General features: G+C 40.0%; 1 protein-coding gene across 3 annotated transcripts in view; it reads right to left on the reverse strand.

The window, feature by feature from the left end:
- Positions 1 to 16510, reverse strand: part of arhgap5 (Rho GTPase activating protein 5) — an 80734-nt gene that overhangs the window by 6812 nt on the left and 57412 nt on the right. For all 3 annotated transcript variants that reach the window (XM_072568966.1, XM_072568968.1, XM_072568969.1), the window contains exon 5: positions 10249 to 10380. In XM_072568966.1, the coding sequence (XP_072425067.1) occupies positions 10249 to 10380 (132 nt within the window). The remainder of the gene's footprint in view (positions 1 to 10248; positions 10381 to 16510) is intronic.

Here is a 16510-nt window from a genome sequence, read left to right on the forward strand (position 1 = left end):
TAAGCAACACAATGTATTTTTGAAGGAATCGGAAGGAAAATTTGTGACTGAGTGACAGTGTTTTGACGTAACAAAATTCTAGTCGCTGATAGTCCTTCACTGGTTGAGCTGCAACGTGTTAAAAAGCTGTAAATGCTGGGAACAGAGTGAGGGTGAAACTTCCAGAAACTACAGATAGAATGCAGCCATCTCTTTCACTATTGCTGTATGTAGTGGGATAAAAATAGAAGAACCAGGAAAGTTTAAAAGAATTCTAAAACAATGAAAAACCTACATCTACCTGATCAACTATCAAACTGAAGAATAAACATTATCTCTCAAAAAAAGTATGCCATCATTGTTCAATCTAAAGGACTGAGAAAAAATTTCCCATCGTTTAGTCTGAACTTTTGATGTTCAAAATTCTGTTCACATTGCCTACATTCTTTTTCCACCCATAGTATGTGTAAAATGTCTTTTATTTAGCATCGCTGTAATTGAGTGTGTGACTATTTCAATGTTTTGAAGGTAAATAGTTTAAATTGCATAATAATAGATGAGAAATCAAATCAAAAGCATTAATAAGAGCCAATCCTGGTAGTAATAAAATACTATTTTAACACCATCTTTCGGCAGAAACATTAAGGCATTAAAAGGAGGTCAATTTTACCAAAACAAACTTCAAATCAAAGTTCAGATGTTGAAAAGGATTAATATAGGTATGATGATGATTGCAAAGGACAAGTTTGCACCATTTAGTCATAGAGTCATAGAGATGTACAGCATGGAAACAGACCCTTCGGTGCAACCCGTCCATGCCGACCAGATATCCCAACCCAATCTAGTCCCACTTGCTAGCATCCGGCCCATATCCCTCCAAACCCTTCCTATTCATATACCCATCCAAATGCCTCTTAAATGTTGCAAATGTACCAGCCTCCACCACATCCTCTTTTAGCTTATTCCATACATGTACCACCCTCTGCGTGAAAACGTTGCCCCTTAGATCTCTTTTATATCTCCTCTCACCCTAAACTGACACTGACACTGACACCCTCTAGTTCTGGACTCCCTTACCCCAGGGAAAAGACTTTGCCTATTTATCCTATCCATGCCCCTCATAATTTTGTAAACCTCTATAAGGTCACCCCTCAGCCTCCAGGGAAAACAGCCCCAGCCTGTTCAGCCTCTCCCTGTAGCTCAGATCCTCCAACCCAGGCAACATCCTTATAAATCTTTTTTGGACCCTTTCAAGTTTCACAACATCTTTCCAATAGGAAGGAGACCAGAATTGCACGCAATATTCCAATAGTGGCCTAACCAATGACCTGTACAGCCGCAACATGACCTCCCAACTCATACTCAATACTCTGACCAATGAAGGAAAGCATAACAAATGCCTTCTTCACTATCCTATGTACCTGCGTCTCCACTTTCAAGGAGCTATGAACCAGCACTCCAAGGTCTCTTTGTTCAGCAACACTTTCCGAGGACCTTACCATTAAGTGTATAAGTCTTGCTAAGATTTGCTTTCCCAAAATGCAGCACCTCGCATTTATCTGAATTAAACTCCATATGCCACTTCTTAGCCCACTGGCCCATCTGGTCAAGATCCTGTTGTAAACTGAGGTAACCCTCTTCGCTCTTCACTACACCTCCAATTTTGGTGTCATCTGCAAACTTACTAGCTGTACCTCTTATGCTTGCATCCAAGTCATTTATGTAAATGACAAAAAGTAGACGGCCCAGCACCGATCCTTGTGGCACTCTACTGGTCACAGGCCTCCAATCTGAAAAACAACCCTCCACCACCACCCTCTGTCTCCTACCTTTGAGCAAGTTCTGTATCCAAATGGCTAGGTCTCCCTGTATTCAGTGAGATCTAACCTTGCTAATCAGTCTCCTATGTCGAATGCCTTACTGAAGTCCATATAGATCACATCTGCTGCTCTGCCCTCATCAATCTTCCTGGTTACTTCATCAAAAAACTCAATCAAGTTTGTGAGACATAATTTCCCATGGACAAAGCCACATTGACTATCCCTAATCAGTCCTTGCCTTTCCAAATACATGTACATCCTGTCCCTCAGGATTCCCTCCAATAATTTGCCCACCACCGAGGTCAGGCTCATTGGTCTATAGTTCCCTGGCTTGTCTTTACTTCCCTTCTTAAACAGCGGCACCACGTTTGCCAACCTCCAGTCTTCCAACACCTCACCTGTGACTATCGATGATACAAATATCTCAGCAAGAGGTCCAGCAATCACTTCTCTAGCTTCCCACAGAGTTCTCGGATACACCTGATCAGGTCCAGGGGTTTTATCCACTTTTAACCGTTTCAAGACATCCAGCACTTCCTCCTCTGTAATCTGAACATTTTGCAAGATGTCACCATCTATTTCCCTGCAGTCTATATCTTCCATATCCTTTTCCACAGTAAATACGGATGCAAAATATTCATTTAGTATCTCCCCCATTTTCAATGGCTCCACACAAAGGCCACCTTGCTGATCTTTAAGGGGCCCTATTCTCTCCCTAGTTACCCTTTTGTCCTTCATGTATTTGTTAAAACCCTTTGGATTCTCCTTAATTCTATTTGCCAAAGCTATCTCTTGTCCCCGTTTTGCCCTCCTGATTTCCCTCTTAAGTATACTCCTACTTTCTTTATACTCTTCTAAGGATTCACTCGATCTATCCTGCCTATACCTGACATATGCTTCCTTCTTTTTCTTAACCAAACCCTGAATTTCTTTAGTCATCCAGCATTCCCTATACCTACCAGCCTTCCTTTTCACCCTGACAGGAATATACTTTCTCTGGATTCTTGTTATTTCACTTCTGAAGGCTTCCCATTTTCCAACTGTCCCTTTACATCTGCCTCCAATCAGCTTTCGAAAGTTCTTGCCTAATACGGTCAAAATTGGCCTTTCTCCAATTTAGAACTTCAACTTTTAGATCTGGTCTATCCTTTTCCATCACTATTTTAAAACAAATAGAATTATGGTTGCTGGCCCCAAAGTGCTCCCCCACTGACACCTCAGTCACCTGCCCTGCCTTATTTCCCAAGAGTAGGTCAAGCTTTGCACCTTCTCTGGTAGGTACATCTACATACTGAATCAGAAAATTGCCTTGTACACACTTAACAAATTCCTCCTCATCTAAACCTTTAAGACTGGGATTGCCATAGTGTATGTTTGGAAAGTTAAAATCCCCTACCATAACTACCCTATTATTCTTACAGATAGCTGAGATCTCCTTACAAGTTTGTTTCTCAATTTCCCTCTGACTATTGGAGGGGGGGGTCTAAAATACAATCCCAATAAGGTGATCATCCCTTTCTTATTTCTCAGTTCCACCCAAATAACTTCCCTGGATATATTTCCGGAAACATCCTCCCTCAGCACAGCTGTAATGCTATCCCTTATCAAAAATGCCACTCCCCCTCCTCTCTTACCTCCCTTTCTATCCTTGCTGTAGTATTTGTATCCTGGAACATTAAGCTGCCAGTCCTGCCCATCCCTGAGCCATATTTCTGTAATTGCTATGATATCCCAGTCCCAAGTTCCTAAACATGCCCCGAGTTCATCTGCCTTCCCTGTTAGGCCCCTTGCATTGAAATAAATGCAGTTTAATTTATTAGTCCTACCTTGTCCCTGCCTGCCCTGACTGTTTGACTCACTTCTGTTGTCAGTTGTACCCATCTCAGATCGATCTCTTTCCTCAATATCTCCCTGGATCCCACCTCCCCCCCAACCTTACTAGTTTAAATCCACCCAAGCAGTTCTAGCAAGATTGTGTATAAAAGCTAAATACAGATATCATGATGACTTTTAATAGTACAGCTGTCAAATCTAGATGTTGGCATACAATGTATCCTTACAAAATGTTTTGAAGAAACAAAACTTGGAAGCATTGTGAACTGTAAGGATAGAAAGGACAGGTAGGTTAGTGAAATGGGCAGAGAAAAGAGCAGATGAAATTCAACGCAGATAATAAAGTTGTCAGAAGTCGTACCAGACCTCAGGGAGCACTGAGAGCAACTGGACCTAGGTGTAGGTCGTACACACATGCCATCACTATGTGTTGGGAGTGGATGGAGTGAATTGTGAAGGTGGAGGAGGGGATGCCAATCAAGTGGGCTGCATTGTTTGGAATGGCTTGGTCTTTTTTTTCTTGACAGGACATTCCTGGGCAATTTTCCACACTGCCAGGTATAGGTCAGTGTTGCACATGTACTGGAATAGCTTGGTTAGGGCACATCTAATTGTGAAGTGTACATCTTTATTACTATTGTTGGAATGTTGTCAGGAGCTTATAGCCTTTGCATTATTCAATGCTTTGAGTTTTTCTTGATACTGCTGACGCCACTGTATTAGCTGAAGTCTGCCATCCATAATACAAGGGACATTAGCAGAAGGCAGTGGTGTATCATCCATTCCTGTTAATTTTGGAACAGAACTTTTGAGCAAGATTAGCCATTCAGCTCTCGGAGACTGCTCTGCCATTTAACAAGATGGCTAATTGTGCTGTGGTCACAACTCCATTTGTTTGTCTGTCCTATCTATCAACACCTAACTCTGCCTTGAACATTTCAATATCTCCACTGTTTTCTGAGGAACTGAATTCCACAAATGAGGGGAAAGATCCCCTCAGAATCCAATAAGTAATCTCAGGATCTTTAGTATTTTTAAAAAAAAATCACCTCATTCTTCTAAATTCACAGTGGGTAAAGGTTGAACAGGTTGTGCCTTCCTTCACAAAATGAGCCTTTCATCACAGGTATGAACCAAGTAAATGTTCTCTGAATTGCTTCCAACAAAATTTTTCAAAGGAGACCAAATCATTTGCAAACATTTCGGTGTCAATTCTTGCACAGATGTGCTGGGCTGACCAATCACTGACAATGAGGATATTTATGGAGCCATTTAGCACAGTGGTACTGCCACAAAACATTAATGTTGAGGTCATCATTATTTTTCTTTTATTTTGCTCATTTTTGGTTTGGCACTCTGGACTGCAGTTGAGAATTGAACAGCAGCTTGTTTAAGGGAAGAAAACAAATACTAATGATTACTGTCAGGAATTGGCCTGGGAAGATAAAGCAAATTAATTAATACTCTAAGACGACTTTAGGCAAACCAGCACAGAGAAACTGTTATGCTCAGCGACTGGCAGCTGGTTGAATGCTGAATTGGTTCATCAGTGGGAGGAACGGTACTGGCCAGTGAGCCCCAGAAAATGTTGCAAAACAGAAACCAAAGGGTGAACTGGCTTTTGAATGAATATTTTGGGAAGGAGACAGTGTTGCTTTGGAAGCTATAGGATTGTTTCAGTTTTTGCTCTCTCTAGCTATTCTTAAGTTATTGACTTGTTGAAAGTTCAGAGACAAGAACTCCAGTCCATTAGAAATAAGGAAAAGTCTCAAGAGGTCTGCTGAAATTATTTGTGGTGACCGGTAACTTCGCAATTCAAGCAAAATACAATCCTACATAGCTGTAATACAGCCCATCAGATTTCATGAAGGCTTGGTGTTCATCAGTGAAATGGTTATCGAACTGACAACTTAGGATTCTTTTATTTTTTAAAAAATATTATCCCTTAACTGCATCAATCTGTCTTTCTGTTGGTGCTAGTGGGTTTCGTGACGAAAGAAGATTGGGCTTAGATCATAATATTAATCAGATTGCCTTGTAGTTCATCCATCTTCTGCTAAAGTTACATTAGTAACAATAATAAATTGTTAACTTTTAAGTTATAAACTAAGATCAGTTATTTATAAAGTCTGGTTAGGAACATTTGAGCAATTTCAAGGGTCACTGAATGTTTTCATTTCATGTGTTATGAATCCAGTGATAATGGAATAGATTTGGTCTGGCTTGCTATCCCTGTCTTATAACACTAGTAATAATAATTTTAAAAATCCTATATTTTATTAATACGGGCATAGATTACAAGATCATGGAGGTTATGGTCAATAAGTATAATACATCAGTTCAGCCTCAACTAGAGTGTTATGCACACCCTGGACATATTTTAACAGAGATAAGAAGGCATCGAAGGCAGTGTACCAGATTAAATCAATGCAATCATTTCAGGGTCAATGAACATGTTACACAAATAAATGGGAGAGTGTGGCTGTTTTCTTTGGAGAAAGTAAAATTGAAAGGAGAACTGATGAAGACATTCACAATCATGAAAGATCCGGAAACTGCAGTTACAAAATATGTTCCCAATGGTGGAAGGATCGGATATGAGAGGAAACAGATTTAACATAATTGACAAAACAAACAATGGAAACACTAAGAGAAACTTGTTCACTTAGTGGTCAAGATCTGGAATCCATTTTCAGAGAAGCACATGCAATCACAAGACCGTAAGATATAGGTACAGAATCAGGCCATTCAGTCCATCGAGTCTGCTCAACCATTTAATTAGGCTATTATGTTTCACAACCCCGTTCTCCTGTATTCTCACTGTAACCCTCGATCCACTTATTAGTCAAGAACCTACCTTAAATACACTCAGTGATTTGGCCTCCACAGCCTCCTGGTGCAATGAGATCCACAAATTCACCACACTCTAGCTAAGAAAATTCCTCCATCTCAGTTTGGAAAGTTCATCCCTTCACTCTGAAGCTGTACCCTCAGGTTCTAGTCTCTCCTACTGTTGGAAACATCTCTACATCCACTTTATCTGGCTTCTTAGTATTCCTGTAAGATTTGATCAGAAACCATCATCCTTCTAAACTCCACTGAATACAGACCCAGAGTTCTCAACTGCTCCTTGTATGACGTGACCTTCATCCCAAGAATCATTCTTCTAAAGCTACTGTGGAATCCCTTGAAGGCGAGCATATCCTTACTTAGGAAGGGAGTCCAAAACGGCTCACAACATTCCAAGTGTGATCTGACCAGGACCTTATTCAGCCTCAACACTACATTTCTGCTTTTATATTCGAGCCCTCCTGAAATGAATGCTAACATTACATTTGCCTCCCTAACTGCCAATTGAACCTGCATGTTAACCTTAAGAGAATCCTGAACTAGGACTCCCAAATCCCTTTGTGTTACAGATTTTGAAAGCCTTTCCCCATTTATAAAATAGTCCACGCCTTTATTCTTCTTACCAAAGTGTATAACTCAACTTCCATGTTATATCCCATCTGCCATTTTTCTGCCTACTGTCCTCGCCTGTCCAAATCTCTCTGCAGCCTGTCCACTTCCTCAACCCTGCCTGTCCTTCAACCTATCTTTGAGTCATCAACCAACCTGCTAAAACTTGGTGCTGTAAAAGTACAGCAGGTCAGGTAGCATGCGAGGAGCAAGAGAGTCGACGTTTCAGGTATAACCCTTCTTCAGGGCTCAAGGGTCTTGAAGAAGTGTTATTCCCGAAACGTCAACTCTCTTGCGCCTTGGATGCTGCCTTACCTGTGGAGGTTTTTCCAGCACCATGCTTTATCAACTCTGACTCTCCAGCATCTGCAGTCCTCAATTTCTCGTCATTATCAAACTTAGTTACAATGCCCTCAGTTCCTTCGTCCAGATCATTCATGCATAATTGAAGCATTTAATTGGAAAGTTATCTGAAAAGGTAGAATATTCAGGAATGTGGGTGAATTCAGGGGAACATCACTGGGTGCATTTCCCAGTTGCAGTGGCAAAAGCATGATAAGCTGGAAGGGCTTCTTCAGAGTTCACAATTCTGATTCCACATTCCCCCAATACCAAGTTGGTTATTTATTCTTTGTATGTTTCAATTGCAGAATATTCTTTCCAAGTATTTTGAAAAGCAAACCTATTATGAAATATCAACAAAGAAGATAATGCAAAACAGCAAGTTTAATTTTTTTTAAATCAGTCGTTGAGAGAATTGCAACAAAAGAACACAGAAGTTTCCTAATTTCTTTTTCTGTTCTCAATTTGTGCACCACTCACTTTCTTACCAGAGTTAACGCAACAAATCCAGACTCTTCTTTGGAACTGAAGGGGGCTGAAAACTGATGAAATTTATGCAGTAGAGAAAGGGGGAGGATGAATGAGTAGAACAGGGTGAGGGTGCAGGAGCAAAAGACAAAGGTACTGTCAATGGTGACAAAGGAAAGATGTAAAATCAGTGTGAATGGTAGGTCTGAAGAGGAGAAAATAGGTCAACTCTGTTGAGTCCAAACCCAAAACAATGAGGGGGCAATCCAAATGGAGATTATTGTATTGCTCTGAAGTTGTGGAAGTCAATGTTCAGTGTTGAACGTTGGAAGTGCATAAGCAGAAAATGAGGTGCTATTCTTCCAGATGCTGTTGAATTCATTGGAATACTGTAACAGGCCCACAATGGACACGTTATTATTGGATCAAAATAGTTTATTGAAATGACAAGCAAATGGAAGATCAGCGTCATTGTATACAGCTGAAGTCTCTGTCAACTTGGTAGGAGAAATTGCTCGGTTAAAGAAGATGTAGAATTGGTCAGAGGCACCTCTGTGGATGATAGGATCATCAGAACAGATGCAGCAGAGATGGAGAAACTGGGATGTTGGAATGGAATCCTTGCAGGAAGTAGGTTGTGAGGAAATATAGTCAAAGTAACGATGTAAATTGGTAGGTTTGTTGTGTATATTGTGGACAGACATAACACAGATGTAGAAACAATGAATGTGAGGAAGGCTAGAGAATAATCAGGGATACAACTGCGTGAAGGTGACAAAAGAATGGAAACTAGAAGCAAAACTGGTGAATTTTTCCAATTCTGGATGAGGAGTTAGAAGCAGCATCAATTATATAATCAATGCACCAGAGAAAGTGTTGAGAGGAAACCAAGACGTCTGGAACAAGAAACTATTCATAAAGTCCACAAATAGACAGGCGTAACTGGGAACGATGCAGGTATTCATCATCACAACTTGAATCTGGGGATGGTAAGATTAAGTTAAAACAGAAGTTGTTTCAAGTAGGGAAGAACTCAGCCAGGCAAACAAGACTGCTGGCGAATGAACACTTGCTCAGGTTTGCATTCAAGGAAAAAACAGAGAGCCTTCAGATCACCCTGCTGGAAGATGAACTTGTAGAGAGATTGTACATGCATGGTGAGAAGGCGACAGCTGTGGGCAGAAAATTGGAAAGTGTGGGCTTGATGTAAAAGATCAGAAAGATTTCAAATTCTGATTCTTCCGGAAATTTACCACCCCATTGTATGTGCCCATGCAATTACAAGGTGGTGTAATATTTAGACTGCTAACCCTGCCTCGTCACTGTCCAAGGTTCAAAATGCACCTTAACAATGACAAATTGGTTTACTTGTACTTCTTTCCAAGTAGCCTTTTGTATTTTCAGCTCACAATATGGCCTCCTATACAATGACAAGATAACACAAAGTCTAAGTGGCCACCTTGAAAAACGCCTTTGATCTGCCAGTACGAATGACCCTGATGTTCCAGTTACTTGCCATCAGTAAATCATCTTGCTTTCATATTAACATTTCCATTCTAGGACCTTGACGCAAGCTGGAGAAACACCTCATTTTCTGCTCAGAGACTTTACAGTCTTTGGGGCTGTTTAACATCTTCAGAGCATGAACACTGTCCTCCATTTTGGCTTAATTCTGTTTCACCCTTCACTGATGCTGCTGGGCCTACTGAGGTTCTCCAGCAATTTCTGTTCTTATTTCAGACTTCCAACATCTGCCGTATTTTGCTTTCAGTTGTTTCTTCTCAACTTGTGGAATGGAAGTTTATTTCTTCTGTCAAGTGTATTTTCCCACATTCTGAGCCACTTGTGACAATTTGAGACCCTTTTTATTAAAACATTCTTAGCTGTCAAGGAGGAAAGAACCAATACACAATCTCAAATCTTCCCACAGATGAATAAGGTGATTTTAGAAATGCAACACTCATGTCTCTTCAGTTACTTATTAAAGTGGAGCATGAAACATACTCAATTTACACCTCCAAGCAACAAGGCAGCAGGTAGGTGGGGTGCAGAGATGAAAGTAACACCATTTTTCTTCTTTTTATCCCCCTTGGGATTTTTCCTACTTCCTAATATCTATAATTCAACTAAACAACATTTGCATAAATACTCAGCACAAGTATTCAATATTACCACATGAACGCTCAAAATAAGCTTTCTTTATATTTTATTCAATGTCAAATTAATCTTCAAAAATGAATGTTTGAAATATCACAAATGTAAACAAGCATTGTGGAACATTCCCATAAATATCCTTAAGATCAGTAGCGTTTACTTATTAAAGAAAAATAAAACTCATGCTACTTACTAGCTGCTTCCAATAGCTCTGAATGTAGGTTGTAGGGAATAAGTGGATCGGGTAGATCAGAAAAGAAAGCCTTCAGAGCTCCTGCCACTGCATTAACAGTCACATCCATCGCCACAAGATCAATGTTGTGATCTAAAATACAAAATTAATTAATTAATATAAATATATAAAATGGATTTCTTTCATTACAATGGGGAGCTTCACAAAGGAAATAAATGCAAACAATTTGCTGCCAACTTTTGCTTGCTGTGACAAATATTATATCAAACTCCTTGCAATTATATTATACCATTAAAATCTAAAAGGCACAAAAATAACTTTCCATTATTTTCTTGAGAAACTACCATTGACGTAAGATCAAAGCAAAATAATTAAATTTAAAAATATTTATACAAAGTGCTAAGAAATTTTAATGAAAACAGCAAGGTAAATAAGAATGCTTTAAGGTTGCTACATTGACTTTGGAACAAATATAGTTCGAGTATCATAAGTTAATGGACAAAAATGTCCATCTTTGTGACAAACATGACAACAAACTCCATCTGTGCTCATAAGTTGATGTAATGGATCACAAGATACTCATTGAAGAGGACCTGGCAATTTTTCTTAGTTCCTAACTAATATCTATCATTCAACGAAATAGCACAAATAGAATAACTCTGATCATTACCTCATTGCTATTTGTGGGACCATTCTGTGTGCAAATTAGTTATTGCACTTTTTACATGACAACAGTGATCGCACTTCTTTTAAAAACCACAGTTAATTGGTTGAGAAACACATTACAACATCAAAGATTGTGGAAGTAAATTTATAAATCCAATTGTCCTCTTAGAATTTTAGTTGAGGAAAGATTGGAAAGGCTGAGATTGCTTTCTTTAGAAGAATAGACTAGTCGGAGATTGAAGTTTACAGAATTTCAAGTGATCCAAATAGAACCGATTGCAAAGAACAAATGTTCCTTTGCAGAGAGGGATGATAGATTTGAATTAGTAAGAGGATTAGAGGTAAATTGAGGAGAAATATTTTCCATTTAAAAAGATAACTGTTTGGGATCTGGAACTCAATGTATGAAAGATGGTCGAAACAGAAACTCTCTTTTCATTGAAACAATGTTTGGTTATGTGCTTGAGTTGTGGTAAGGCTAAGAGTCAAGAAGTGGGATGAAGCCAGATAGTTTTTTTGCCCACATGAGATAGACCAAATGGCATCCTTCAGTGCTGCAAGTCTTTATGAGTTTATTTTAATTTTAAAATTACTTATTTTGAAATTCTTCAAATTTATTCGCACTCATCAAGATATCTCAGAAAGAATTACTGAACTGCACTACCTGACAAGCGCACAATCATCAGGGTGCAAAGTGTCTTTCAAACAAAGAAATAATATTTTGTAGCATAGGAGGTCTTCTACACAAAGAAAGGGATCACAAAGAGCAATTTGATCAGTGGCCAGTTAATCAACTTTGGAAATATCAATTGAAAGCCAGGAATTCTCCTGCTCTTCATGATATATTGCATTAGTTTTGGCAATACAATATTACAGTTCAAGTCAAGACTCACTATGATGTTGAAACTGAACAAAATACAAATCATGTTGGGCTAATAACCTCCTCAGATAACAGGCCTAACATGAAGTGATCACATCTTGATTTATAGCTGGATCAAAATTGTTTTTTCACCGAGCTGTGAATTGAACTAAGATGAATTTTCTCTTCATTTTAAAAATAAGAGTTTCTCTAATCAATGCCTTCTGTTATTAAAAAGGTGCAATAGGTGCTGTGTTACAGCAACTTAAACACTTTTCACATTTTTTTGTTACAAAATACAAGTGACAATAAACTACTATTTTACTCTGTTATTAAAGTCATTATAACAGGGCAGTTGTATATATTTTCAATGTAATGAGGCAGAACCAACATGGTTTTTTCAAAGTGAAATCATGTTTAACTAATTATTGGAGTTTTCTGAAGTAATGTGTACTGTAAGTCAAGGGAAACCAACTGAAGTATTATACTTAGATTTCTAGAAGGCAGTAGATAAAGCGCCACATCATACTGGTGGTAATAGCATGGCATGGATAGAAGATTAGCTTGGTAAAAGAAAACAGGAGGAATAAATGGGTCTTTTCAGGCTAGCAGGATATCACACACGGTGTGTGGATGTGACAGGGTTCAGTGTTGGGGTGTCAATTCTTTTACAATTTATATAAATTATATTGATGAAAAGATTGAAGGTAAGGCAGTTAAGTTTGCTAATGACACAAAGATAGATAGGAAAATGAGAAGAAGATATAAGCAGCCTTAAAGACATGTACATAGGTTAAATGAGTGGGCAAAGATCTGGAAAATGGAGTACAATGTAGGAGATTATGATTTTTCGAGAAAGAATTTAAAAAGCATATTATCTAATTGGTGAGTGGTTGCAGAGGTTTGAGATGCAGAGTCACAGAAGGTCAGTATGCAAGTACAACAAGAAATCAGGAAAGCTATCAGAAAGTTATGGTTTACTGTGAGGGGGGATTGAATGCAAGACTAAGGATATTATGTTTCAGTTATCCCGGACTTTGGTGAGACCACATCAGGAGTGCTGTGTACAGTATTGGTCACCTTATTTATAGAAGGATGTTAAAGCATTGGAGTCAGTTCAGAGAAGATTTCCTCGATCAATATCTTGAGTGAATGGATTGCCTTTTGAGGAAAGTCAAGACAGAGTTTAGAAGAGTCAGAAACAATTTAATTGGAACATTGAAAACAGAACAGTACAGCACAGGAACAGGTCCTTCGGACCACAATGTCTGTGCCAGCCATGATGCCATTCAAAACTGATCCCATCTGCCTGTACATGGTCAATACCCCTTTATTCCCTGCCTGCTTTTCGAAGTTGCTATCATATCTGCCTCGATCACCTCCCCAGCAGTACATTCCAGGCCATCTACCATCCTGGGTTAAAAAAAACTTTCTTTGCTTATCTCCTTTAAACTTTTCTAAGATTATCTTTAATGAATGTCCCCCAGTATTAGATATTTCAATCTTGGGAAACAGACTCCAACTATCCACCCTGTCCATACTTCTCATAAAATTATGTATTTTTATTAGGTCAGTCCTCACCTCTGAGGCTCTAGTGAAAACATTCCAAGTTTGTCCAATTTCTCCTCATAGGTAATACACTCCAATCCAGGCAACATCCTGGTAAAATTCTTTTACACCCAATCCAAAGCCTCCACATCATTCCTATAGTATGGTGACCAGAAATGTGTCAAATGTGGCCTGAAGTCTTATACAGCTTTAACATGACTTGTCAACTTTTATACTCAATGCCCCAACTAATGAAGGCAAGCACCTTATCCACTTGTATTGCCAATTTCAGGTAACTGTGGATTTGCAGCTCAACTTTCCAAATGTAAATCATAAAGTCATAGAGTTGCAGAACACAGAAACAGACCCTTGGGTCCAACTTGTCCACGTCAACCAGATATTCTAAATAAATCTAGCTCCATTTGCCAGCAATTGGGCCATATTTCTCTAAACCCTTCCTATTTCACTTTGGACTTGCAGACCAACTTTCCAAACGTAAATCATGGCATATCATCTGACAAACTCCATCACAATCCACAACTCTCCCAATTTTTATGCCATCTGCAAACTTACTAAATAGACCATCTACATTTTCACCCAAATCATTTATATATATTACAAACTGAGATCCCAGCACTGATACTAGCTGAACACCACAGGTCACAGACCTCCAGTCAGAAAAACACCCCCTCCACAAACATCCTGTCTTCTAAAATCAAGCCAATTTGTCAACTCACTGTGGATCCCATGTAACTTAATCTTTTAATCATGAGGCACCTTGTCAAATGCTTTAGCGAAGGCGATGTAGACAACATCCACTGATCTACCCTCATCAATCATCTTTGTGAGACAAGACCCACCCACCCCCCCCCCGCATAAAGCCATGCTGACCATCCTAATAAGTCAGTTCATTTCTAAGTGCAAATAAATCCTGTCTCAGAAACTTCTCCAATAATTTCCCTAACACTGGTGCAAGGCTTACTGGTCTATAATTTCCTGGATTTTCCTTGTCACCCTTAAACAAAAGAAAAACATTGGCTTCACCAGGGACCTGACCTGCAGCTAAAGAGAACAAAATGATCTCTGTCAAGGCCTCTAATCTCCTCTCTTCCATCCTTCTGTATCTTCGAATAAATCCCATCAGGCCTGGGTATCTATCTACTTTCATGTTTTTCAAGACACCCAACACATCCTCCTTATTATTGGAAATCAATTACCTGAGTTCCAGGTACTGTCCTAGGCCCAACAATCTTCAGCTGCTTTATCTATGACCTTTCCTCTATCTCAAGTTCAAAAATGGGAATGTTTGTTGACAACTGCACTATGTTCAGTGCCATTCATTCCTCATAGTCTAAAGCAGTCCTTTTTGCAGTAAGACATGGATCCTTCTGGGATCTACCCACTTTGGACTTCTGATTTGGGCCTGAAAGTCTGAAAGATCAAAGAACTATAGAAACATACAATACAGAAAAGGCCTTTCTGCCAATCAAATCTGTACGACCTGGAATCTTTGGATTGAAGTGAAAGTGGGCAGAATTATGCTCAAAATTGTAATTAAAGCTGCCAAAGTCAGAAAATGAAGCATTTAACAAACGAGTGCAAGATCATCTTGCACTCAAGGTCACTTATTAGGGTGCCCCTGCACATGAAGTGTGTACAGCTTGTATTCCATTGCAATGCTTCAGAAGATGTAGGACACGCTTGTTATAAAAATAACCAGAAAGCCAACTTCTACATACAAAATCCTGAGGAAACTTTTTTTTAAGATTCTCTACAGTGTGGAAACAGGCCCCTCGGCCCAACAAGTCCACCCCGACCTTCCGAAGAGCAACCCACCCTGACTAGTGCACCTAACACTACGGGCAATTTAGCTTGGCCAATTCACCTAACCTGCACATATTTGCGACTGTGGGAGGAAACCGGAGTACCCGGAGAAAACCCATGCAGACATGGGGAGAATGTGCAAACTCCACACAGTTGCCCGAGGCGGGAATTGAACCTGGGACCCTGGCGCTGTGAGGCAGCAGTGCTAACCACTGAGACACTGTGCCGCCCTTTGACCAGGATATATTTAAGGCAGAGTGAGATAGATTCTACAGTACCAAGGGGATGAAAGATTATATGCAGCGAGAGAGCGAGAGAAAGAAAGAAAGAAAAAGAGAGAAAGCGAGAGAGAGAGAAAGCGAGAGAGAGAGAAAGCGAGAGAGAGAGAAAGCGAGAGAGAGAGAAAGCGAGAGAGAGAGAAAGCGAGAGAGAGAGAAAGCGAGAGAGAGAGAAAGCGAGAGAGAGAGAAAGCGAGAGAGAGAGAAAGCGAGAGAGAGAGAAAGCGAGAGAGAGAGAAAGCGAGAGAGAGAGAAAGCGAGAGAGAGAGAAAGCGAGAGAGAGAGAAAGCGAGAGAGAGAGAAAGCGAGAGAGAGAGAAAGCGAGAGAGAGAGAAAGCGAGAGAGAGAGAAAGCGAGAGAGAGAGAAAGCGAGAGAGAGAGAAAGCGAGAGAGAGAGAAAGCGAGAGAGAGAGAAAGCGAGAGAGAGAGAAAGTGAAAAAGAGAGAGAAAGCGAGAGAGAGAAAGCGAATAAGAGAGAGAAAGCGAGAGAGAGAGAAAGCGAGAAAGAGAGAGAAAGCGAGAGAGAGAAAGCGAGAGAGAGAGAGAGAAAGCGAGAGAGAGAGAGAAAGCGAGAGAGAGAGAAAGCGAGAGAGAGAGAGAAAGCGAGAGAGAGAGAGAAAGCGAGAGAGAGAGAAAGGAAAAAGAGATAAAGCGAGAGGAAGAAAGGAAAAAGAGATAAAGCGAGAGGTAGAAAGCGAGAAAGCGAGAGAGAGAAAGCGAGAGAGAGAGAAAGCGAGAGAGAGAGAGACAAAGCGAGAGAGAGAGACAAAGCGAGAGAGAGAGACAAAGCGAGAGAGAGAGACAAAGCGAGAGAGAGAGACAAAGCGAGAGAGAGAGACAAAGCGAGAGAGAGAGACAAAGCGAGAGAGAGAGACAAAGCGAGAGAGAGAGACAAAGCGAGAGAGAGAGACAAAGCGAGAGAGAGAGAGACAAAGCGAGAGAGAGACAAAGCGAGAGAGACAGAAAGCGAGAAATAGAAAGCGAGAGAGAGGAGAGAGAGAGCGAGAGAGAGAGAGCGAGAGAGAGGAGAGAGAGAGCGAGAGAGAGAGAGCGAGAGAGAGAGAGCGAGAGAGAGAGAGCGAGAGAG

The sequence above is a fragment of the Chiloscyllium punctatum genome, chromosome 4, assembly GCF_047496795.1.
Source record: "Chiloscyllium punctatum isolate Juve2018m chromosome 4, sChiPun1.3, whole genome shotgun sequence".
NCBI classification, from domain to species: Eukaryota; Metazoa; Chordata; class Chondrichthyes; order Orectolobiformes; family Hemiscylliidae; genus Chiloscyllium; species Chiloscyllium punctatum.